Source organism: Tachyglossus aculeatus, chromosome 21, assembly GCF_015852505.1.
Source record: "Tachyglossus aculeatus isolate mTacAcu1 chromosome 21, mTacAcu1.pri, whole genome shotgun sequence".
Taxonomy (NCBI): domain Eukaryota; kingdom Metazoa; phylum Chordata; class Mammalia; order Monotremata; family Tachyglossidae; genus Tachyglossus; species Tachyglossus aculeatus.
The window spans coordinates 6841434-6867770 of record NC_052086.1 but is presented as its reverse complement, the minus strand read 5'-3'; the positions used below and the strand labels follow the sequence as shown (position 1 = coordinate 6867770).

The following is a 26337-nucleotide window of genomic DNA, read 5'->3' as shown; positions in this document are numbered from 1 at the left end:
TTTCCCTCTTGTCTTCCCCATAGTAGTGTTGATCACGGGCTCAGACCCAAGCAGAACACTTTCTGAAAAGGTGCATTTAATAGAAGCAGGTAGTGGGGAAAGGGCCAATCTTAAAACACCACCCTCCCCTTTCATTAGCCTGCTCACAAAACACGCCCTAAATCCCACTGTGAAGATTGCTCTTACAGTACCTTTCTCTCATCCCCTGCCTATTTCTTGCTGTATCCAGTCAAGCGTTTTCCCCCAGGATTTTTATCATCCGAAGATGAAAGAATATGGTAACAGAGGTGCCTCCACGTTAATGGGTCTGATTACAGCTCATTCTACAGAATGACCACAACCTCTCTTCTGGGGAAAGCACAAGATGAATCATAGACTGATGACTGGTGTCCTCCGGCCATGCTGCCTCAGCACTTCGTGCTGTGGCGAAGCAGAGGGAAATGAGAACAAGTAAAAGAGTGTGTGGGTGGGGAGGCGGGGGTCCTGCTGGTCATGGAGTCATCGGGATGGCAGGATTATACCACCGTTGGCGAAACTAATCTTTCGCTAGATAAGCTACAAATTGAATAGGAATCTCTGAAAAGCATCACTGGTTTGGAAAGCCGTTTGATCAACTAAAGAAACAGGTTAAAGGCAAATCTTTAAAGGTCACTGAGCCCCAGTCAAAGAGCTCCTGGCTAGATTGTAAGGCCCTTGAGGGCAGGGATTATGTCTATCATCAGTGGTATTTCTTGAGCATTTAACTCTGTGCGGAGCACTGTATGAAGTGCTTGGGAGAGGGTAATACAACAGAGTTGGTGGACAGGTTTCCAGTCTAGAGTTTACAGTCTAGCGGGGGAGGCAGACATTAAAATGAACAGATAATTTATAATACATACTTTAAAGGTATGTTCCTAAATGCTGGGGGCTGAATGGCATAGTGGATAGAGCACAGGCCCGGGAGTCAGAAGGTCATGAGTTGTAATCCTGGCTCCACCACTTGTCTCTGGGTGGCCTTAGGCAAGTCTCTTGGGCACTTCTCTGTGCCTCAGTTACCTCATCTGTAAAATGGGGATTAAGGCTGTGAGCCCCATGTGGGACAGGGACTGTGTCTAAACTGATTTCCTTGTATACACCCCAGCGCTTAGTACAATGCCTGGCACATAGTAAGCACTTAAGAAATGTCACAGATATTATTATTGAAAGCGAATCACATCTACCAACTCTGTTGTACTGTTCTTTCCCAAGCACTTAGTATAGTGTTCTGCACACAGTAAGTGCTCAATAAACGTGGTTGATTGATATTTCCACAATGCCAAAGTTGCTGAGAGAAGAGATTCCCAAGTCAGGTTCTGGAAACGTATTCCCGTTTCATCAAAAAATGTGATTTATGAGTAACTTTATGGTAGCTACTCTCTCCTCAATTAGTTGTTCTTAAAGTGGGGGAAATAACAAAATGAAAGCATGAAACACACTGAACTTGAGAGCAGTTGCCTTACCATTTTCAGTACAGAACACTGTGAGTGCCCCAGCAGCAGACAGACAGACAAACCTTAGTTCCCTCATGGTAAATTCTCACTCTTAAAAAATATTTTTAATATCTGTTACTATTTAAATAAAAATACAGGGGTGGGGGTGTCAGTAAAAGCATTCCAGTCATTCTGCCAGTGGCTGCTCTAGTCTAATCTGGGATTTCTGACATGACCAGCCAAGGCCATACTGGGGAAGCAGCATGGCCTAGTGGGTAGAGCCCGGGCCTAGGAGAGAAGGACCTGGGTTCTAATCCCGGCCCTGCCACTTAATAATAATAATAATGGCATTTATTAAGTGCTTACTATGTGCAAAGCACTGTTCTAAGCGCTGACACAGCTGTCTGCTGTGTGGTGTTGGGCAAGTTACCTCACTTCTCTGGGCCTCAGTTCCCTGGTCTGTAAAATGGGGTTAGAGACTGTGAGCCCCCGGTGGAACGGGGACTGTGTCTCACCTGATTAGTTTATATCTATTCCAGTGCTTAGTACAGTGCCTGGCACATTGTAAGCACTTAAGAAATGCCATTAATATGTATAGATAGATAAATATCCTGTCCTCAAGGATATAGATAGATATAAGTATATCTATTTGTATATATGTATTTGATATTTGCTTCCCTCTGGGCTCTCCACCAATTAAATCCCTTCTCTGTGGCACTAACTCTATTTGTCTGGGGTCCGTTCACTTAATCAGTAGTATTTGTTGTTTACTCTTTGCAAAGCTCAGTAGGGAGCACTTGAAAGACTACAATGGAGTAAGCAGACATGCTTCCTTTCCTCAAGGAGCTTACAATCAAGTTGGGGAGACATTCATTAAAATATATGTAGGTAGAGGAAGCAGCTAATATAAAAGCCTGAAAATAAGTGCTATAGAGATGTGGGGGTGAGGTAAATAGCAGAAGTGCTGGTGGGATAGGCACTCAAGTGCAGGAGAATGCAGCTGGGATGGAAATGATCTGTGGGGTGGAGGAGAATGAGAGACTGGTGACAGAGGGCTTCCTGAAGGAGATGGTAGCTCTGTGTGACTGTAAACTCATTATGAGCAGGGAATATTTCTGCTAATCCTGCTTTACTGTACTCTCCCAAGTATATATAGTGGATAGAACACGGGCCTGAGAGTCAGAAAGTCATAGGTTCTAATCTCGGGTCCGCCACTTGTCTGCCATGACTTTGGGCAAGTCACTTCACTTCTTTATGCATCAGTTACCTCTTCTGTAAAATGGGGATTGAGACTGTGAGCCCCACGTGGGAAAAGGACTGTGTCCAACTTGATTTGCTTGTATCCACCCCAGCGCTGAGAATAGTGGTTGGCACATATTAAGCACATAACAAATACCATCATTATTATTATTAACAAATACCACCATCATTTACAGTGCCCTGCACATAGTAAGCATTCAGTAAATACTGTTGATTGATTTATGAATTGTGCAAAGGGATATTGTATTCCCCCAAGTGCCTGGTACAGTACTCTGCACACAGTAAGCACTCAATAAATGCTATTGATTGCTATTGAATAAGTACTCAATAAATGCTATTGATTGATGTGACTTTAGGAGCGCTTTGAAGATGAGAGAGTGGTGGAGTGCTGCCTGTGATGAGGGACGGACCCTGTCTTCGAATAATAGTGGTATTTGTTATGCACTTACTCCATGCTGGGATAGCAGCTAATCCAATCAGACACAATCACTCTATCAATCCTACTTTCAAACAAGACTCCTAGTCTTAGCAGGAGGAAGAGCAGGTATTGAATTCCTGTTTTACAGATGAGAAAACTGAGGCACAGAAAAGTCAAGTGCCCAAGGTCACACATATCAGGCAAGTGGCAGAACTGGGATTGTCTTGTCTTGCTGTAAACTGTTGACTCGTCTTCGACCCATAGCGACGACATGGACACATCTCTCCCAGAACGCCCCACCTCCACCTGCAATCATTCTGATAGTGCATCTATAGAGTTTTCTTGGTAAAAATGCGGAAGTGGTTTACCGCTGCCCGGAATAGGTGAGTTTTGACTTGTAGCAGGTGGCCTCCCACTTGCTAGTCACTGTCCAAGCTAGGAATGGAATGGATATGCCCCTGCTTGACTCTTCCTCCCGTAGTCATAGTCACAGAGTCCTGGAAACCCTCCAAGTGTCATCCTGAGATGGGGAGAACTGGGATTAGAGCACCATTTTCCTGACACCCTGTCCAGGTGCTCCTTTCCATGGGCCACACTGTGTACAAATTTATTGTATTCTTCCCAAGTGCTTAGTACACTGCTCTGCATACAGAGGGAGTTTAAGTAATGCTTAATTGATTGATTGCATTGAACCCAGTGAGCTGTCATTCAACACCCTTACTACCACTTCTAGCATTTTTTCTCCTCTCTGTCATCTGTCCCTAGTCTTCTACGATCAAGTCTTCTCCTTTGTTCTTAATATTTTAAACGATTCATTCTCTGTCCCTGTAGCTCAATTAATTTTTTTTACCCCTCACTTCATGATCTACAGCTGAGATTCCTACCCGGTCTCGGGGAATTTCCCAGCAGGCCCTGATAATGAGCCCAGAGCTCTGTCCCAATTTGTGTCTCAACAAGGGAAATCACGAGCAAAGCCCTTATAAGGAAATTAGTTGCTCAACAGTTCCCATGGGCAGAGGTCTACTCATCCCTAGTAATTTAGTCCAGTCCTCTGGGACGGGAACCGTGAAGAGTCCGGAGAGGAAGGAATTGACCCCTCTTCTCACGGAGTGCGAACGAGCCTAAAGGAAGAAGGAATTAAGCAATTAAGGCCTCACGGTTTTTCTGCCCATACCATTATATCCCCACCTCCCCTCAGCTCCCTAAATGGGTTAATCCAAAGGGATTGTAGAAAAAAATGAAAGTGAGATGGGGATCCCTCAAGCCTTTGTACAGTTTCCCCACTGCCATGAAATATGAAACAAAGGAAAGGAAAATCAGGATTGGGACCCAACTGCTCTATAACAGTAGCAAAAGGCAGATGAAACTGCCGAGAAGGAAAATTGAAACAAAAAACATTCTATCCTTGAGGATGGGATTTGAAGCAACAGTTAGGACCCAGAAGACATGATGGAAAAAAATAATAGGGAAATGAAGATAAATGACAAGAGAGCAAGGACAATGTTTGGGTGACAGGGTGTGCTGGGAGTGAAACTTGGAGGTACAGACTCGTTGGGTTTTTTGCCAGATCATCTCACACACTTGTCTCTGCTGCCCATTGAGGTGTCAAAGCTTCCTAGGTTTGCGCCAAGGTTTTAGAGCCTCGTGGGATTTTTTTTCCCCCCTGCGAGCACACTCTGCATTTTCTCCAGACTTAAATTTGGCTAGTCCTCCATCCTTCTGTTCTAGCTGCCACAAGGTGAATTTGCTGCCGGATATAATCCAAGAAAAAGCTATCAGCTCAGATTCTCCATTCCCGCCCTGCCATCTGAGGCGCCAAAGAAAGATCTTTTTCCTAGCTTTTCTCCAACGGCTCAGCCAAAATTAGGACTACCAACAAAATGCCCCTGATTTAAGGCCTTCTGAGATTCCACCTTGTTGAATCCCATGCAATCTGGTCGACCATCCTTACAATCTTGAGCCAGGCAATGGTTTGGCATCAAAGGGCACATGAGGCAAAAGTGACAACCACCACTTTATTGCTCGTGTTTAGCCCGTGTCTGGCAAGACTCACTCAGCCTCTTGTCCTCAAACGTGGGGGGACTTGGGAGAGGTTCTGAGGCGAGCCACAGGAATAATGAAAGCGTTGCAAATTAGAACATTCGAAGGAACTGGTATTATCTGACGGCAGAAAGGAAGAGGCAGAAAGGAAGAGGGAGGGGAGAGCTCAAATTAATCACAGTGCTCAAACGTATTATAGAGTGATAGACACCCTGGGGGTATCCAGTGATACTTGTCTGTTTGATTTAATTATTACACAGAAGATGATAATCTGCTGTTCTCCATCACCAGAGAAGAAACAACAAGAGAAGCATGGGTTTAAATGTGGCACAAAGGCTCCAGGTTTAAGGAGAAATTTCCCGAGAGGGAAGGGCACTAAAGCCAAAACGTACCCTGAAGGAATATTCTGGAATCACCTCCTATGGAGGTGGCGATTGCCACTCCAAAGGTTTAGTAATTCCATTAAAAAGGGGGGAAAAAAGCACATTAAAAGCAGATTTAAACACAGTGAGCTGTAAAAGCCAAGAAGCTGAAAGCTTTGCCTGCAAAGCAGGAGTAAGCATTGTGACAGCTAGACTACTGTCAACATAGCTTTCACTTGTTCTTTTGCATTTGCCAACCCTCATGCCTCACCAGCATCATGCCTCACCCTCACCCTCTCTTGTGTGGTTCTCCTGCCCTCGCTCAGTCTCTTAAGCTCTCTCTCCATCGTATCATCACACTCACTGGCTAGGCGCACTCTCTCCAATGCTCCGTCCCTTGCTTTCCCCCCTCTCTGCTGCCTGCCTCCCACGTCTCCATTCCTATTCCCTCCTCCACCTCATCTCCAATCAATCTAGCAGTCAATCAGTGGTATTTAATGAGCACTTTCTGTGCACGTGGGAGAGTACAGTAGAGAAGCAGCATGGCCTAATGGATAGAGCATGGGCTTGGGAGTCAGAAGGGCCTGGGTTCTAAATCTGGCTCTGTCATTTGTCTTCTGGGTGACCTTGGGCAAGTCACTTCACTTCTCTGTGCCTCAGTTACCTCATCTGTAAAATGGCGGTTAAGACTGTGAGCCCCATATGGGACATGGACTGTGTCCAACCCGATTACCTTCTATCAACCCCAGCTCTCAGCAAAGTGCCTGGCACACAGTAAGTGCTTAACAAATACCATTAAAAAAAAAGTAGACAGGACTTTCAGTGAGCTTCCAGTCTACTGTGTGCAGAGCACTGTACTAAATACTGTGAAGAATACAATAGACTAGGTGAACCCTGCTCTCAAGGAGCTGTCAATCTTACTCTCCAGCTCCTAGTCTCTGTCTCTTTCTCTCTCTCTGTCTCTCCCCCTCTCTCTCTCTCTCTGTCTCTCTCTCTGTCTCTCCTTTTTGACATTTTTGGTCCCATCCTACTTTGTGTTTAGGGAAATATTATGTCTACCAACTGTAAGGAACTCTCCCAAACACTCAGTACAATGTGGAGACTATAGTGAACATTCAGTAATCAGTAAATACCATTGATTGATTAATAGCACATAAGTCCATCTGCCTAAGCTGTATTGTGAGTGTTTTAAAGCCAGTGGTGAGGAATTTTTGTTTGATGTGGAGGTGGGTGGGCAACCAATGGAGTTTTTTGAGGAGTGAGGGGACATGTCCCGAACATTTTTGTAGAAAAATGATCGGGGCAGGAGTGAAATAGGGACTGGAGTGGGGAGAGACAGGAGGCTGGGAGGTATGCAAGGAGGCTGATGCAGTAATCCAGGTGGGTGAGGAAGAGTGATTGTATTAATGTGGTAGCAGTTTGAATGGAAAGGAAAGGGCAGATTTTAACTCTGTTGTGAAGGTGGGACTGACAGGATTTAGTGATGGATGGAATAGTGTGGATTGAATGAGAGAGAGGAGTCAAGGATAATGCCAAGGTTACAGGCTTGTGAGACAGGAAGGAAGGTAGTGCAGTCTACAGTGATGGGCTAGTCAGGGGGAGGACAGGGCTTTGGTGGGAAGATAAGGAGTTCTGTTTTGGACATGTTAAGCTTGAGGTGATGTCTTGAAGGCAGGAAGAGATGAGAGAGTGCAGAGCAGGAGAGCGATCAGGGTTCAAGGTGTAGATTTGGGTATCATCCACATAGAGTTGGTAGTTGAAGCCATGGGAGTGAATGAGTTCTCCAAGGGTGTGGGTGTAGATGGAGACTAGAAGAGGACCCAGAACTGAACCTAGAGGGACACCTACAGTTAGGGGATGGGAGGCAGAGGAGGAGCTGGTGAAGGAGACTGAGAACAGCCAGAGAGATAGGAGGAGAACCAGGAGAGGACAGTCTCAGTGAAGCCAAGGTTAGATAATATTTCCAGGAGAAGGGGCTGGACACCAATATTGAAAGCAGCTGAAAGGTATAGGAGGATTAGGATGAGTAGAGGTCGTTGGATTTGGCAAGAAGGAAATCATTAGAGACCTTTGAGAGGGCAGTTTCTGTGGAATGAAGGGGCAGAAGCCAGGTTGGAGGGTGTCAAGGAGAGAATCGGAAGAGAGGATTTGAGGCAGTGGTATAGACAACTCACTCGAGGCGTTTGAAGAGGAATGGTAGGAGGGAGATGGGGCGGTAACTACCATGTCTACCAACTCTGTTGTTTTGTACTCTCCTGAGTGCTTAATACAGTGTTCTAAACAAAGTAAGTGCTCATTTAGCTTAATGCCTTTGTTGAGGGTAGGGATCATGGATAGTGATTCTGTTGTTCTCGCCCAAGTATGTACATTAGTGCACTATGCCTAATGAATAATATTGATTGACTGACTTATAACATTAAATAGTTTATATTGAATAATAAAACTAACCAGGGCAAATAGAAGATGTAGTGCCTGCTTTGGTGGAGTTTACATTCTGAAAATGAGTTTATCAGTCAATTAATTGTATTTATTGAGCACTTACTGGGTACAGAGCACTGTACTAAGTACTTGGGGTACTACAGTACAACAGAATTGGTAGACGCAATCCTTGCCCACAAGGAATTTACGTTCTACAGGGGAAGACAGAGATTAAAACAGATTATGAATAGGGGAAATAGTAGGGTACAAGAATATTTACTTAAATATGTTGGGTTTTCGAGTGAGTGCTTTAGAAGTATGCAGCCAAGTTCATAATCAAGCTTGAATGCAAATTCAAGCTTAGCCCTCAGGCTGAAATCGCAAAGTTTCAAGTTAGTTCACAAACTGAGTAGAAGCCTATTGTTTACCGATCCTATAAAGCCAGTCCAATTCCATGAGCAGTTTGGCGGGGCTATCAGAAGCAGCATGGCGTAGTGGAAAGAGAATGGTCCTAGGAATCCAAGGATCTGGGTTCTAATCCCTGCTCCACCACTTGTCCACTGTGTGACCTCAGGCAAGTCACTTAACGTCTCTGGGCCTCAGTTTCCTCATGTGTATAATGGAAATTGAGTCCTATGTGGGACAGGGATTGCGTCCAACCCGATTATCTTGTAACTACCCCAGCGCTTAGTACAGTGCCTGTCACGTAGTAAGCACTTAACAAGTACCACAATTATTATTATTGTTATTATTATCAGGGAGTCTATTTGCATCTCCGTGTTTTCCCTGGGAGTAAGAGTTGGTGAGCGCTAGGGGGCGCCTTGAACTTGCTCAGTATTCATTTCAAACTAATTTCTATCATCTGCTTTCCCGGAGGAAACAAGATCTTCCACCCTGCTGATTTTCACTTACAACCCCACTTTGCAGCACGCTGTCCCATAAAGGGTGCCTGCTGCGTCCTGCACTCTGGGGAAGCTGTGAACCCACTGATCACCTTGGCAAGCCAGCCCTGGCCTCCAAAGGGAAAGAGGGTCTGCCGATTATCTCCTCAGCATGTTCCGTCATTCTCTTGGCAACTCCCAGGATCCCTTTCAGCAAGGGGAAGGCTGCCAAGAGCACGTCCACCTTCTTGCAGAAGAGCCTGCCTGGTGGGGGAGTGAGAGAAAGTCTCTTCATGCAGAGGCAGGTCCATTTCACTCCTCGCTCTTGGCCCTGCAGAGAGAAATCTGCATTTGGAGGGTCGGTTATTTCCAAGGAGCCTGACAGCTTAAAGGAGACAAAAGAGGGGAAAAGGTAGAGAAAAAAGAGTAGAAAAAGGAGGCCAGGATCGGGGGGGAGGAGGGTGTGGAGTGAGTGATTTGGCAGGAGTTTTGATCACTTTTGCTATAAACAGCAGGCACTTCTTTTCACAAATGAATGAACAGCAACAAACTCCAGCCCACAGCCTCCTTTTTTGGGGGGTTGGGGGGAGGAAGCATGTGTTGGGCCACAAGAAAAAGAACTGTTTTCGTGTTTGTTTCCTTTGAGTTGAACTCCAGACTCCACACTCATCTCTTTTGGATTTAAATAGAAGGGCCTCTCTTTAGAATTCTGGTTTGAGATGCACTACAGAGAGTGTGGATGACTCAGTGCAAGTCATCACCACTACTGAAGGAAAAACAAAACCAAAAAATCCCTCCAGCATGTATCCTAACCACCCTACCCTAACCAAAAAAATCTGTCTCCCGGAGGTGGTCCAGGACTTTGGTTGTCTGGGGTGAAAGTGTATCAGGCACTCACAAGTGCTTAGTATATGCTCTGCACAAAAGGAAGTGTTCAATAAATACGATAGATTGATTAACTGGTCACCGATGAAGCAGCAGAATCATTCAAAAGCACTTCAGGCACCTGCTAAATCGTGTTGGTGGTTCCTCCCACAAAGGGAACTTGTGCTTCATTTCCAGGGCTCAGCACTCAATCACTTGATTGATTGATGATTGATTGAAGGACACCTTTAAATTTATGAGCAGTCACGGCATCGGGAAGAGGAAAAGGGAGGGAAGAGAAAGCTTGGTGTGGGCAGGGAAAGTGTCTACTACCTCCGTTGTATTGCACTCACCCAAGTGCTTAGTGCAGTACTCTGCCCACAGTAAACATTCAATAAATGTCATTGGTTGGTTGATTGATTGAAAAGTAACTGACAGTGGACTTTCCCAAGTTAATAATTGCACACAGTAAGCGCTCAATAAATACGATTGAATGAATGAGTAATTGCACCTAGGAAAAGGGGCCTGGAATTTTTGTATTTTTTTTTGGTTGCTATGTAACATGTAGCTTTTAAGTGAATAGTTTCAAGGGCTTTCAGCCCCCTAAGTCTGCCTGCCCTGCTTGAAAAGGACAATCAATCAGTCAATTAATGGTATTGATCGAGTGCTTACTGTGTGCAGAGCACTGAACTAGGTCCTTGGAAGAATGCAGTACAACAGAACGAGCAGACACGCTCCCTGCCCATAACGGGCTCAAAGCATTAGTTTCAAGTGTCCTTGAGAGTAAACAGCAAGCCGCCTCTCTACCCTCCTAATCCCATTTGACTCCCTCAGAATGGAGGGACCACGCAGTGCACTGCCTTTCCTGCCCCAAGTGTTGTGGAAATAGAGTTGTCATCTTGTAACTCCCACCTCCGAAAATGTGAAATGACAACTTGCCCATTAGACAGGTGGTCCTTACATTCCCTCATGTCGTTATTCATAAAACGTGGACTTGGTGCATAAAGTACAGGCCACCAGATGCTCTGTTTTGCCCCCAAAGCTTGGGAAATTCCCGCCTCTTGGATTTGACAGCTCGCCTTCTGGCTCCCTCTTTCTCAAATGTTAGCGGCAGAATCGAGGGAGACAGGAGGAGGAAAAGGGCTCTCGTGGCTCAGCGGAAAGAACACGGGCTTGGGAGTCAGAGGACCTGGGTGATGATCCCGGCTCTGCCCTTTACCTGCTGTGTGACCCTGGGCAAGTTGCTTTCTTCACTGGGCCTCAGTGACCTCCTCTGTAAGATAGGGATAAAATAACCATTCTTCCTCCCTCATAGGCCCCTTAGGGACAGGGACTATGTCCTGTCTGTTCATATTGTATCTATCCCAATGTTTAGTACAGTGCTTGGCACTTAGCAAGCATTTAACAAATGAAATCTTGATAAGGGCAGGGATCATGTCTGACAACTATATTGTGTTGGACTCTCCCAAGCACTCAGTACAGTGCCCTGCACCCCGTGAGGGCTCAATAAACTCCATCAGTCGACGTGTTGGCAACCTTCCATGACGTGTACGTCACCCATCTGGAGAACACCCGTAGCAATGAAAGGTTTCTCTGTGGGTTAAGGAAGTATTGGAGATGGAGAGGAATTGGAACGAATTAGCGCTCTTATCGGGGAGAGAAATAACTCTGTCAAAAGAACATACATTTGGCACTGTTGGCTAAGCTTGCCTTGTAGCACTTTGTGTCTGATGTGCTCCTCACACAGGAATAATAGTATTTATTATACTGTCTTCCAAGCACTGTACTAAACTCTGGGGTGGATACAAGCAAACGGGGTTGGCCACAGTCCCTGCCCCACATGGGGTTCACAAGCCTTAGTCTCCATTTTCCAGATGAGATAGCCGAGGCCCAGAGAAGTGAAGTGATTTGCCTAAATTCACCTGGCAGACAAGTGGCAGAGCTGGGATTAGAACCCAACTCCTTCTGACTCCCAGGCCTGGTCTCTGTCCACTAGGCCAAGCTGCTGCTCCTAGTAAGCATTCAGTGGGGAAGCAGCCTGGTCTAGTGAAAAGAGCATGACCCTGGGAGTCAGATGACATGGGTTCTAATCCCGACCCCGCCACATGTCTGCCATGTGACCTTAGGCAACTCATTTTACTTCTCTGTGCCTCAGTTACCTCACCTGGAAAATGGGGGTGAAGCCTGGGAGCCCCACATGGGACAGGGACTGAGTCCCATCCGATTTGCTTGTATCTACCCCAGGGCTCGGTCCAGTGGCTGACACATAGTAAGCGCTTAACTAATGCCAACATTATTGTGATGATGATGATGATGATTCATAGATTCCCCTCCTCCAATCCCCATGATGGATGGATGGATGGATAGAGAAGCAGTGTGGGTCAGTGGAAAGAGCATGGGATTTGGAGTCAGAGTCATGGGTTTGAATCCTGGCTCCATCAATTGTCAGCTGTGTGACTTTGGGCAAGTCACTTAACTTCGCTGGGCCTCAGTTACCTCATCTGTAAAATGGGGATTAAGATTGTGAGCCCCCCATGGTACAACCTGATCACCTTGTAACCTCCCCAGTGCTTAGAACAGTGCTTTGCACATAGTAAGCGCTTAATAAATGCCATCATTTTTATTATTATGGCTCGCCAGCCTGATGAACGCTCTTTGCCGCTGTGTTTTGCAGGCATCATCCACCAGATGAAAGGTGACTATGACGCAGCCCTGAAATTACACAAAACCCACCTGTCCATCGCTCAGGAGCTGAGCGACTATGCGGCCCAGGGGCGGGCGTACGGCAACATGGGCAACGCCTACAACGCCCTGGGCCTGTACGACCAGGCGGTCAAGTACCACCGTCAGGAGCTGCAGATCTCCATGGAGGTGAACGACCGTGCCTCGCAAGCGTCCACCCACGGGAACCTGGCCGTGGCCTACCAGGCCCTGGGGGCCCACGACCGCGCCCTGCAGCACTACCAAAACCACCTCAACATCGCCCGGGAGCTGCGGGACATCCAGAGTGAAGCTCGGGCCCTGAGCAACCTGGGGAACTTCCACTGCTCCCGGGGAGAGTTCGGCCAGGCCGCCCCGTACTACGAGCAGTACCTCCGGCTGTCCCCCGAGCTCCAGGACATGGAGGGGGAGGGGAAGGTCTGCCATAACCTCGGATACGCGCACTACTGCCTGGGGAACTACCAGGAAGCCGTCAGATACTACGAGCAGGACTTGGCCTTGGCCAAGGACCTGCACGATAAACTGAGCCAAGCCAAGGCCTACTGCAATCTGGGCCTGGCCTTCAAGGCCTTACTGAACTTCGACCAAGCGGAAGAGTGCCAGAAGTACCTGCTGTCGCTCGCCCAGGCCCTGAACAACTGCCAGGCCAAGTTTCGGGCCCTGGGGAACCTGGGCGACATCTTCGTCTGCAAGAAGGATCTAACGGGGGCCATCAAGTTCTATGAGCAGCAGCTGAGCTTAGCTCACCAGGCGAAGGACCGGAGACTGGAAGCCAGCGCCTACGCGGCCCTGGGGACCGCCTACCGGATGATCCAAAAATGCGACAAGGCCCTGGGCTACCACACCCAGGAGCTGGAGGTCTACCAGGAGCTGAGCGACCTACCGGGGGAATGCAGGGCTCACGGGCACTTGGCCGCCGTGTACATGGCCCTGGGGAAGTACACCATGGCGTTCAAGTGTTACCAAGAGCAGCTGGAACTGGGCCAGAAGCTCAAGGACCCGAGCATCGAAGCCCAGGTCTACGGCAACATGGGCATCACCAAGATGAACATGACCGTCATGGAAGAGGCCATCGGCTACTTCGAGCAGCAGCTGGCCATGCTGCAGCAGCTCAGCGGGAACGAGTCCGTGCTAGACCGAGGACGGGCCTACGGCAACTTGGGGGACTGCTACGAGGCTCTGGGCGACTACGAGGAGGCCGTCAAGTACTACGAGCAGTACCTGTCGGTGGCTCAGAGCTTGAATCGCATGCAAGACCAGGCCAAGGCCTACCGGGGCCTGGGAAACGGACACAGGTAACAGCTGGTGAAATTGCTCCATTCTTTTGGATCGGCCTCTTGGAGACAGAGTTCCCGAAACTCCAGGCTTAGGTCTGTGCCCTGTAGACCTGGGTTGGGAAAATTTGGCTTAAAGTGATTCAGGCAGTCTGACAGTCAGTCAGTCAGTCAGTCGCTCAGTGGTATTTATTGAATACTTACAGTGTGCTGAGAACTGTACTAAATGCGTGGGAGAGTACAATACAACAGAGTTAGCAGACACGTTTCCTACCCATAACGAACATACAGTCTAGACATACCGAGCTGACAACATAAAAAACAGTAAGGTTAAAAAAAAGTTTTTCTTATAAAGAATCCTGTAGATGGGTGTGTGTGTGTGTGTGTGTGTGTGTGTCTGTCTGTCTGTCTGTCTGTCTGTGGGGGTGTCTGTCTATGTAAGCCAGAGGAAATACATAGGTGACACCCATGAAGGAGGCCAGCTCGGTGTAAGGTGTGTATTCATTCATTCAATCGTATTTATTGAGTGCTTACAGTGTGCAGAGCACTGTACTAAGCACTTGGGAAGTACAAGTTGGCAACATATAGAGACGGCCCCTACCCAGCAGCGGGCTCACAGTCTAGAAGGGGGAGACTGTATTTGACAGACAGTGCAGGAAGTAAGCTGGAACCGGGTGGGATTCACTAGAGGTAGAAGAAGAGGAACCAGAATGGTGTTCCCTGCTCATGTGGGACTGGACACCCCACCCCCGACACACACACACACAAACACACACACACACTCTCTCTCTCTCTCTCTCTCTCTCTCTCTCTCTCTCTCTCTCTCTCTCTCTCTCTCTCCCCCCCCCCCCCACCCCCTCCCTCCAGCAGAGTGATTCCCCCTCCCTCACCAGGGTGCCAGCCTGATGCCTTCGTCACCATCTGGGTGGACATCCCTCTCCCTCCCTCCTGAAAACTCGCTCCCCACTACTGCAAACCTCCCCCACCACTTTCCTTGCCCTCTCTCCGCCAAATAGCCCTCCAGCCCCCAGGCCTCTACTGAGAAGGTTTGTACATGTGAGACAGAGCATACCTCTGTGTGTGGGTGCAAGAGGGGGTGGGGGTGCACATAGTCTAGCACGTGGGCTAGAGGGAGAGATGGACTCGGTGAGTTTGTGCCCTCTTCCCTGTGGGCAAGAGTTTCCGCCGGGCCCTGGAGAACAGCGGTTAGGAAAGCCGTCCTGCCTGAGAGAAGCCAGGGAGAGTTATTCAGGTGTGAATGTCACCCTGAAAAGTGGCACTCTTTTTTTGCATCCCCCAGGAGCCCATAGGGAGGGATTTATAGGCCTTGCAAAGTGATTTACCCAGAATTCCAAGTAGTTGGAAGGAGCAGGCTGGGTGCCACTTGATTTACTCGTGCCCATTAATACATCTGAAGGTCCCCCGGCAGGGGGAGGGGAAAAGGAGGGGAGCAGCATCCCTTACCTCTGGAGCGCCCGGAAAGGTCACCGAAGGATGACTTTTGAATTGCTTTCCAGATTATGAACTCACCTTGGACCTTCCAGTAAGAGAGCGTGATAGATTTTTAGCTAGGAGAGGAGTTAAGAGCCCCTGGAGTAAGTGACAGTGATAAATGCTGTTCATCTGCTCAGGGCCATTAACGTTTGGGCACCTGGGCCCCGAGAAGCAGCGTGGCTTAGCGGCTTGCACCCGGGCCTGGGACTGAGAAGTACCCGGGTTCTAATCCTGGCTCTGCCCTTTGTCTGCTGTGTGACCTCGGACAAGTCACTTGACTTCTCTGGAACCTCAGTTCCCTCATCTGTAAAATGGAGATGAAGACTGAGAGCCCCATGTGGGCTGGGGACTGTGTCCAACCTGATGAAGTTGTATCTACCCCAGTGCTTAGAACAGTGCCCAGTACCTTCATTGTTGTCAAGGCCCTTCTCCTTTGTCTTCCTTGCAGGGCGATGGGGAGCTTGCAACAGGCCCTGGTGTGCTTTGAGAAGAGGCTGGTGGTGGCCCACGAGCTGGGCGAGGCCTTCAACAAAGCCCAGGCCTATGGGGAGCTGGGGAGCCTCCACAGCCAGCTGGGCAATTTCGAGCAGGCCATCTCCTGCCTGGAGCGCCAGCTGACCATCGCCAGGGAGATGAAAGACCGAGCCCTGGAGAGCGATGCAGCCTGTGGGCTCGGGGCCATCTACCAGCAGATGGGCGAGTACGACACGGCCCTGCAGTACCACCAGCTGGACCTCCAGATCGCAGAGGAGACCAACAACCCGACGGGCCAGGGCCGGGCCTATGGCAACCTGGGCCTGACCTACGAGTCGCTGGGCACCTTCGAGCGGGCCGTGGTGTACCAAGAGCAGCACCTGAGCATCGCGGCTCAGATGAACGACCTGGTGGCCAAGACCGTGTCGTACAGCAGCCTGGGAAGGACCCACCATGCCTTGCAGAACTACTCGCAGGCAGTCATGTATCTCCAGGAAGGTAGGTGGATAATGGGGGAGTGAACGGGGCGGGCCTCAGACCGGAGGAGGTCTTCACTCCTCGTCATCCCCCTTGCCTATTTGCAGAGACCTTCTGGGTTCATAGCTCATTCACTGTAATAATACAGATAATGATAATGATAGTAATAATAAGCAGAAGCTGTGTGGTCTACTGGATAGAGCACAACCTGAAAGGCAGAAGGACCTAGCTTCTAATCCATCTCTGCTGGTTGTCTTCTGTTGGATCTTGGGCGAGTCACTTCACTTCTCTGGACCTCAGTTCCCTCATCTGGAAAATGGGGATTAAGGCTGGGAGCCCCACGTGTGACAAGGGACGGTGTCCAACCTGATTAGTTTGGATCTACCCAGGTGCATTGTACAGTGCCTGGCACATAGTATGCATTTAACAAACACAATAAACAAATTACTGTGGTCTTTGGTAAGTGCATACTCTATGTCAAGCACTGTACTAAGCACTGGGGGAGGCACAAGATCATCAGGTCCCACATGGGGCTCCCAGTCTAAGTAGGAGGGAGAGCAGGTATTGAATCCCCATTTTGCAGGTGAGGGAACTGAGGCACCAAGAAGTGCGGTGACTTGCCCAAGGTCACACAAGCAGGCAAGTAGAAGAGCCAGGATTAGAACCCAACTCATCTGACTCCCAGCCCATGCCCTTTCCACCAGGCCATGCTGAATCTCAAAAGTGCCCATGCACCATCATGGGCTTGGTCTCCACCTCCAGTTTGCAATCTAGTAGGGAAGACAAGATGCATGAATTGATTTCCTTTCTCTTTTGGGCCATTAGGATATAATAAACACAGGGTGCAGTTGGGTGAGCGTGGTAGGAGAATCATCCATCAATTAGTCCGAGCCATACTGGGCACAAAGCATCAGTCAATCAGTGGTATTTATTGAGCACTTACTATGTGCAGAGCACTCTATTAAGCTCTTGGGAGAATACAATACAATCGTATGGGTGCTGGCTGAGGATTGGAGTAAGAAATGAGTGCAGACCACTAGGATGAAACCAGTTGGTGGAGTGTTGAAGGCCACAGTCAGAGCGGGTATTGTGTCTGAGGGATGTCCCAGAAGGGTAGTGATTAGTGCTCAGAGCAGCAGGCTTGGCCAGGGTTTTAGCCGCAGTGGTCAGCTCGTGCTGGAGAGGGGCAGATCAGACAGAGGTGGAAGAGTTGCTAAAAAAGATCTTAGCAGAAGCCGCTGCTTGAGGTGACGTGATCCATTTGGGATCGACACTGGGGTAGAGCTGGCAGCAGCCTGTTGGGATCGGCTCTGACTAGAGGAGTAGCTTCAAGAGAAGTAGCTATAGCAGTAGGAGGAGGAGGAGAAGCAGCATGGCCTAGTGGCAAGAGAATGGAAATGGGAGTCAGAGGTCGTGGGTTCTAATCCTGGCTCTGTCACTTGTCTGCTCTGTGACCTTGGACAAGTCACTTAACTTCTCTGTGCCTCAGTTACCTCATCTGTAAAATGGCGGTTGAGACTGTGAGCCCCATGTGGAACAATCTGATTACCTTCTTTCTACCCCCAGCACTTAGAACAGTGCTTGGCACATAGTAAGCACATAACAAATACCATAATAATTATTATTACTAGTAGAAGTAACAGCAGCAGTAAACCATCAGTCGTATTTATTGAGCATTTACTGTGTGCTGAGCCCCGTAATAATAATAATAATAATGTTGGTATTTGTTAAGCGCTTACTATGTGCAAAGCACTGTTCTAAGCGCTGGGGTAGGTACAAGGTAATCAGGTTGTCCCACGAGGGACTTACAGTCTTCATCCCCATTTTCCAGATAAGGGAACTGAGGCCCAGAGAAGTGAAGCGACTTGCCCAACGTCACACAGCTGACAAGTGGCGGAGCTGGGATTTGAACCCACGACCTCTGACTCCAAAGCCCGGGCTCTTTCCACTGAGCCATGCTGCTTCCCCAAGCATGTAGGAAAGTAAATTATAACAAGAGCTGGTAGACGTGTTCTCTGCCCACAAGGAACGTACAGTCCAAGAGGAGAAACTCACAGTCTCGTAGTAGCAGCAGCAGCAGCAGTGGAAATAATCGTATTATATTGAGCACCTACTGAGCACAATGTAGTGTACTAAATGCTTTGGAAAGTTCAACAGACGCATGAGATGTAGTCCCTGCCCTCAGGGAGTACATGGAGTGTGATTGTGAGCTCCTCACTGTAAGATTGGCGTGCACAAGGATGGTGACTACCAACTCTCTTCCAAGTGCTTGGTACAGTACTTGGCCTGCAGAAGGCACTCAGCAGATACTAGTGACTTATTGTGGTTGGTTGAGAGTGAGAGGCCTCCCTGGGTGCGATTGGGTGGATGTGTTTTGTGGAAACTCAGAGCGATTTACCATGAATCCCCTTGCAAAACTCTGAAGTTATTTAGAGCCAGACAAAGCCCCTGATGCCCCGTGTTCTGTTGTGTAAAGCGTTCTGTTGTGTAAAATCACAGAACGGGTGTGGAACCTGGCACTCTGCTCCAGGTAACTCCCCCAGGGAGGCATAAAGATAAGGAGGAGTAAAGCGGAGCTCAGAATTGCCCTCCACTCTCAGATTTCGCAGCCCCAGGACTCCAGGGGGGTTCCGTCCTGAAACGCAGCTGCTTGTCCTGGAGCAGAAACAAAAGCCACAGGATCCTAGGGAAAGGCTATTAGTTCCCGTCAGATTCATGCAGGCCTTATCTATTCCTTGTCAGCCCTTGCTGGGCCACCCGATGTGGCAGATTGAAAGTCCTGGCCTGAGAGTAAAAACAGATTGAATATGGAATGCCCTGGCCGGAAATACCACAAGCAAGAAATGCTCATTTCTGCAATGTTGTTGGAATCTCCTCTGCCCTCAAAAATAACTCACAAAATCTACCCTCTACCTCACCTCAACAAAACGTGATGCCCAAGGTTTCTTTCACAGGGTATATCCTGATCCACACACTAGACTTGGGATGACATCAGGAAAGATGTCCAAAAATCCATATAAATAAGCTTAGAGCCCAGGAAATATCCTTCGCAGGACTGAATGTTTCCTTGTTTCCTTCTGTTTCATTTGTATTTTAGTGCCTCTCTTTGTCCTCCCTGCCTCATTCCTGCTGTTAGCCCTCTTTGTGAGTTATTATTTAGAAGAAGCTAGGGATCTGAAGCAATTAGCTTGCTAGGTGTCCTGGCGTATTGTACTTCACCAGCACTCAGTATCTTAGAAGAAGCACGTATTCTGGTGGAGTAATAAAAACTGCAGTGTTTGTTAGGCGCTTACTACATGCCGAACACTGTATTAAGCCATGGTATAGATACAAGACAATCAGGTCGACTGCAGTACCTGTCCCACTTGGGGTCACAGTCTAAGGTAGAGGGAGGGAGAAAATTTAATCCCCATTTTCAGATGAGGAAGCTGAGGCATGAAGAACTTAAGTCACCTACCCCAGGTCACGCAGTAGAACCCAGGACCTCTGACTCTCAGACATACTTTTTTAATGGTATTTGTTAAATGCTTACTACATGCCAGGCAATCTACTATGCGTTGGGGGAGATGCAAGTTAATCAGGTTGGACACAGTCCATGTCCTATGTGGGGCTTACAGTAGTAATCCCATTTTACAGATGAGGTAACAGAGGCCCAGAGAAATAAAGTCACACAGCTGATGAGTGGCAGAGCTGAGCTTGGAAGCCAGGTCCTTCTGACTTCAAGTCCCTGTTCTTTCCACTAGGCCCCAGTACTGAAGTGAAGTCTGCATTCTGTCCATCATTCAATAGATCAGTTGATCAGTCAGTCATATTTATTGAGTGCTTCCTCTGTGCAGAGCTCTGTACTGAGCACATGGGGGAGTACATTATAACAGAGTTGGTAGACACGTTCCGTGCCCACAGCAAGCTTACAGCGTAGAGGGGGAGACAGACATGACTATACATAAATAAATTACAGATATGTACATAATTGGAAAATGGGAGCAAATCCAAGTGCAAGGGCATCGCAGAAGGGAGTGGGAGAAGAGAAAATGAGGGCTTACAGCTCAGCCTGCACCCTCCGCTCCTCTGCCGCTAACCTCCTCACTGTACCTCATTCTTGTCTTTCCCGCTGTCAACCCCCGGCCCACGTCCTCCCCCTGGCCTGGAATGCCCTCCCTCCACACATCTACCAAGCTAACTCTCTTCCTCCCTTCAAAGCCCTACTGAGAGCTCACCTCTTCCTAGATGTCTTCCCAAACTAAGCCCCCTTTTTCCTCTCCTCCTCCCCATCCTCCCCCACCCTACCTCCTTCCCCCACCCTACCTCCTTCCCCTCCCCACAACACCTGTATATATGTTTGTACAGATTTATTGCTCTATTTATTTTACTTGTACATATTTACTATTCTATTTCTTTTATTAATGATGTGTATATAGCTATAATTCTATTTATTCTGATGGTATTGACACCTGTCTACTTGTTTTGTTTTGTTGTCTGTCTCCCCTGTCTAGACTGTGAGCCCATTATCGGGTGGGGACCGTCTCTATATGTTGCCAACTTGTACTTCCCAAGTGCTTAGTGCAGTGCTCCGCACACAGTAAGCACTCAGTAAATACGATTGAATGAATGGAAGGCCTCTTGGAGGAGACATGCCTTCAATGTGCCCTCCATTTTCCTTAGATTCCATGCCTTGTCCTGCCTGGTCTGGATGAATCCTGGTGGCTATGTCTTACACAGGAGTTCGTCTCCTTTGTTTTTGTAACTTGTTCCATTCTCCCGACTCTAGGTTTGAGGCTGGCAGAGCAGTTGGGGCGCAGAGAGGATGAAGCCAAAATCCGCCACGGCCTCGGCCTCTCCCTCTGGGCCAGTGGGAACCTGGAAGAGTCACAGCACCAGGTGAGCCCGGGAATGGCCAGCGGAGGCCGGGAGTGGGTTCGGAAATGTGGGACGTAAACGCGGGATGCCGGGGCCCTCCAGAGAACCGCAGCTGGGATGGCTTCAGGCGCCTCTCACCCCCCTGCTTGTGGCTAACTGCCATGGGATGAGTGAGAAGCGATACTGTGGGGATCAGGCCTCAGAGGACTCTTTCTTTGCAGGTGGGAAGAGTAATATATTGCAGGATCCTGCCCACTCCTGAAATACACTCTGATCTCCCTGGGCTGGGCCCGTATATTACTTTAATAATAATAATTGTGGTATTTGTTAAGCACCTACCATGTGCCAGGCACTGTACTAAGTGCTGGGGTGGATATAAGCAAATTGGGTTGGGCACAGTCCCTTGCCCCACCTGGGTCTCTCAGTCTTAATCCCCATTTTACAGATGAGGTAACTGAGGTACAAAGAATTTAAGTGACTTTCCCAATATCATCTAACAGACATGTCATGGAGCTGGGATTAGAACCCAGGTCCTTTGACTCCAATCCTGGGATCTTACCACTAGATCATGCTGCTTCTCAGTTGGTACAATGTTGTGCTTATTTTAATTAGTGAAACTATTTGGCCTTTGGGAACTCTGGGAACATCAACTCCGAATTACCGGAGCACATCATTGACACATGATCCACACTGAAGCTCTCTTGGAAATAAAGATTCGTCATCCCAACCTCCTTTTTTAAAGCACACATCTGTGAGAAAGGTCCAAGTGAAAGTTGGATCTGAATCCAGCCCCTGGGGTTGACAACCCTCGAGTATTATTTTGGGGCGGGCAATTTTCAAGTTTTCAGGATCAGGTTTCAGAATAGTTTCAGATGTCTGATTCAACCTGAGATACTGACTTGCGTGTTCTACCATGCCACAGGGACAGTTGAGGGAGTTGTCTGTTTTTTGTGGCCAAGTTAATAGAGCACAGGCCTGGGAGTCAGAAGCACCTGGGTTCTATTCCCCACTCTGCCACTTGTCTTCTGTGTGGCCTTGGGCAAGTCATTTCACTTCTCTGGGCCTCAGTTACCTCATCTGGAAAATGAGGACCGAGACTGTGAGCCTCATGTGGGACAGACAGTGTGTCCGACCTGATTTGGTGTGTCCATCCTAGCGCTTAGTACAGTGCCTGGTACATACTAAGCGCTTAACAAATACCAAAATTATTATTATCATTATTATTGTCAAAAATAAAATGGGGTAAAGAACAGAGGGCCTCTCTGAGCGTTCAAATAGCTTCGCATCCTCCCTGACCATTCCAGGGCGGTAACTTCTATGCACACTTCTGACTTGGGAACAGTAGTATCTATTGATGTCTCTCAGGTGAAGACCCTAACCTCCTCTCTATTTCCAGCTCTATAGAGCATCAGCCTTGTTTGAAACAATCCGACACGAAGTGCAGCTGAGCACGGACTACAAGCTGTCTCTGTTTGACCTGCAGACCTCTTCCTACCAAGCCCTCCAGCGGGTCCTCGTCAGCCTGGGTGAGCCAAGAATTGGCGTCGGGAGTCTTTGGTATCTGAAGGTTGGAAATGGCAGAGGGAGGACAGGATTCGTAGTTGCTCTGACCAAGATGCTAGTACCAGCTGCAAAGCAGCATGTCGCACTGTCCTGGGAGTCAGATCATGGGTCCTAATTCTGGCTTCGCCGCATGTGTGCTGTGAGACCTTGGTCAAGTCACTTCCTGGGTCTCAGTTACCTCATCTGTAAAATGGGGATTGAGACTGTGAGCCCCACAGAGGTCAGGGACTGTGTCCAACTCAATTTGCTTATATCCACCCCAGCGCTTAGTATAGTGCCTGGGGCATAGTAAGTACTTAACAAATACCATCATTATTCCTTCTTGACCCGCTTTTTTAGTGTCAGTTTCAGAGACATTGTCCTTTTTCATTCATTCATTCAATCATCAATCAATCAATCAATCAATCGTATTTATTGAGCGCTTACTGTGTGCAGAGCACTGTACTAAGTGCTTGGGAAGTACAAGTTGGCAACATATAGAGACGGCCCCTACCCAACAGCGGGCTCACAGTCTAGAAGGGGGAGACAGACAACAAAACAAAACATATTAACAAAATAAAATAAATAGAATAGTAAATATGTACGAGTAAAATAGAGTAATAAATCTGTACAAACATATGCAGGTGCTGTGGGGAGGGGAAGGAGGTAAGGCGGGGGGGATGGGGAGGGGGAGAGGAAGGAGGGAGCTCAATCTGGGAAGGCCTCCTGGAGGAGGTGAGCTCTCAGTAGAGCTTTGAAGGGAGGAAGAGAGCTAGCTTGGCGGATGTTTGGAGGGAGGGCATTCCAGGCCAGGGGGAGGATGTGGGCCAGGGGTTGATGGCGGGACAGGCGAGAACGAGGCACAGTGAGGAGGTTAGCGGCAGAGGAGCGGAGGGTGCGGGCTGGGCCGTAGAAGGAAAGAAGGGAGGTGAGGTAGGAGGGGGCGAGGTGATGGACAGCCTTGAAGCCGAGAGTGAGGAGTTTTTGCCTGATGCATAGGTTAATTGGTAGCCACTGGAGATTTTTAAGGAGGGGAGTAACATGCCCAGAACATTTCTGCACAAAGATGATCCGGGCAGCAGCGTGAAGTATAGATTGAAGTGGGGAGAGACAGGAGGATGGGAGATCAGAGAGGAGGCTGATTCTGTTTCTCCTCCTTCCTCTCACCACCCCTCTGCCTCTTTAGTTAGTGCCTCATTTGCTAAGAGCCATGTGAGTTGGACCACCGCAAACCCTGAATCATTAGCCCTGGGGCCCACAAGGCCTGCTGGTATTTTAGGACATTGTTGGTGCTTCCCCCTCTAGACTGTAAATTCATTTTGGGCAAGGACCGTGACTGCTAATTCTATTGTATCATCCTCTCCCAAGTCCTTAGTACAGTGTTGTGCACATAGTAACATAGTAAGTGCTCAATAAATACCATTCATTGATTGATTGATTCTGCAGAAAGCGTAACCCTACCGAGGCTGAAGTGTCAACTGTGATCTCTTACCAAACTTTTCCTGTTCTTCTCAGGACATCACGACGAAGCCCTGGCCGTGGCCGAAAGGGGGAGGACAAGGGCGTTTGCTGATCTGCTGGTGGAACGCCAGACAGGACCACAGGACTCTGATCCCTACTCCCCAGTGACTATTGACCAGATATTGGAGATGGTCAATAGCCAGAGGGGGCTAGTGCTCTATTATTCTTTGGCTGCAGGCTACCTGTACAGCTGGCTGCTTGCTCCTGGGGCAGGTAAGTCCCCTTTTTGGGGGGCATGGGGAGGGTGGCACAAATGATTTAGATAACTCTGGCCACCCTCAAGTATCCATGAGGGGATTATCTACTTTAGTAGGGTTTTTTTTTTCCCCACAATCGATTTTTGAACTTCTATCACCCACAATCCTACCGAAGTCACCAAAAATAACTTTTTCAGGTTCAAGTGACTTATGGCCTCCTCCCTCTGTCAAACAGACAGAGATGCAGCATGGCCTAGTAGATAGAGCACGAGCCTGAAAGTCTAAAGGACCTGGGTTATTAATCCTGGCTCTGTCGCTTATCTGCTGTGGGACCTCGAGCAGGTCACTTCACTTCTTTGGGGCTCAGTTACCTCATCTAAAATGGAGATTAAGACTTTGAGCCCTATATGGGACAAGGCCTATATCCAACCTGATTAACTTGTAGCTACCCGAGAGCTTAGTACGGTGCCTAGCACCTAGTAAGCACTTAACAAATACCATTTTAAAAAAAACAAACAAATCCTAGGGCACTCCCACCCACTTCTGGCTGCCTTCTTGGTTATGCATCATCCCATATTGATTTATCCATGCTGCTTCACCCCTCCACCAGCAGGGATAATTAAGCATGAACTGCCAAGGTACAATATTAATGGTTAGAATGAAAGAGATGTAGTATTAGCTTATACCATAAGGGCCCTAGGTACCCCTTGTAAGAACCCCCTGCTACGAAAATGTAAGTACTGTTGGCACTTCCTGATGGGATATTCCTCATTCCCCTTCCAATCCTCACCTCCTGCCTAGGGGATCATTTATCATGGCGGAACAAGACCAGAATATTCTTCTTTTGAATAGCAACTGTATTTGCAGGTCATTGCTGCTCATTATATAATAAAGTGTTGACAGCAAATCTTTCTGCCTACAATTTAATAATTGGGACTCTTCACCATGTCAGAGTTAAGGAGACAAAGAACACTAAATACCCGTACTTAAAATTCAGTTCTCCCTTTTAAATTTCTCAGTGCCCAATTCACATAACTAGGTATTATGTGTTTTTAGGAGTTATTTCAGGGGTTCTCAACCCTCGAGGACTAAATAACATTAAACATAAGGGCTTCTACGTGATCCCTGAATGCAGAATAACTAATTAGCTGTTGGAGCCATATTTTTTGCATAATAAAATGTTGATGGTTTTTATCCCATTAGAGACCCAACAAATCAAATAAGAGTTTACAGACTAGAGAGGATTTTATGATTAGGAAGCGTGAAGAATGAGGGCTTTCTGTTCTTATGTTTGCCATTCCCTGAAGGGGCCACTGCCACAGGAAAACTCTCTCGATTTCCTTGGATATTTATTGTTTTTGTGGTCTAATAAAAACGTGCTGCATGAAATGTCCCCACTAATTGACAGCTCCCAGAAGCTTCTGAGAGCCAAATTCTGTCCCCCATTAATCTTGACACCTAAAATTCATTGGCAATAATAACAGTGATGGTAGCCGTGGTGTGTAAACGCCCACTGGGTGTTTGGGAAAGAACAACAGAAGTTCAAGTCCTGTTACCCACAGGGAACTTACAGTGTAATGGGGGAAATAGATATAAAAATATTTCTCAAAAGTGAACTCAGAATTTGTAACTGGCACGCTCTAGTGAATCTTCCTATGTCCATGAGTGCTGAGGGTAAGGACCAGTAAAATTCATAAGCACTCGATGTGGCCAAGTGCTTAGTACAGTGCTCTGCACACAGTAAGCGCTCAATAAATATGATTGAATGAATGAATGAATGACCTTTGGGTTGGTAGGACTCAGGGTGCTGGCAATCAGCCACAAAGACTAGTTGGAGAAGGAGGGATGATTGGAGTCAATCAGTCAATAGAATCCTGAACTGTATATTGTACTCTCCATCGTACTCTCCCAAGCGCTTAATAATGTGCTCTGCAAACAGTAAGCGGTCAGTAGATACGACTGACTGATTGAACAGTTAGTCAAAGCACAAATCTCTGCCCCGATCCATTATTCATAAAGAACTGAATCAGGTTTGAAAATGAAAACGAGGAAGAAGCATTGGATTGAATTCTAAGAGTTCCCCAGAGAG

General features: G+C 47.8%; 1 protein-coding gene across 1 annotated transcript in view; it reads left to right on the top strand.

Annotated features, from left to right (window-relative positions):
* Window positions 1-26337, top strand: part of TTC28 (tetratricopeptide repeat domain 28) — a 478850-nt gene that overhangs the window by 369910 nt on the left and 82603 nt on the right. The window contains exons 7-11 of the mRNA XM_038763228.1: window positions 12366-13707; window positions 15629-16152; window positions 20900-21009; window positions 22385-22514; window positions 24046-24264. Of these exons, the coding sequence (XP_038619156.1) occupies window positions 12366-13707; window positions 15629-16152; window positions 20900-21009; window positions 22385-22514; window positions 24046-24264 (2325 nt within the window). The remainder of the gene's footprint in view (window positions 1-12365; window positions 13708-15628; window positions 16153-20899; window positions 21010-22384; window positions 22515-24045; window positions 24265-26337) is intronic.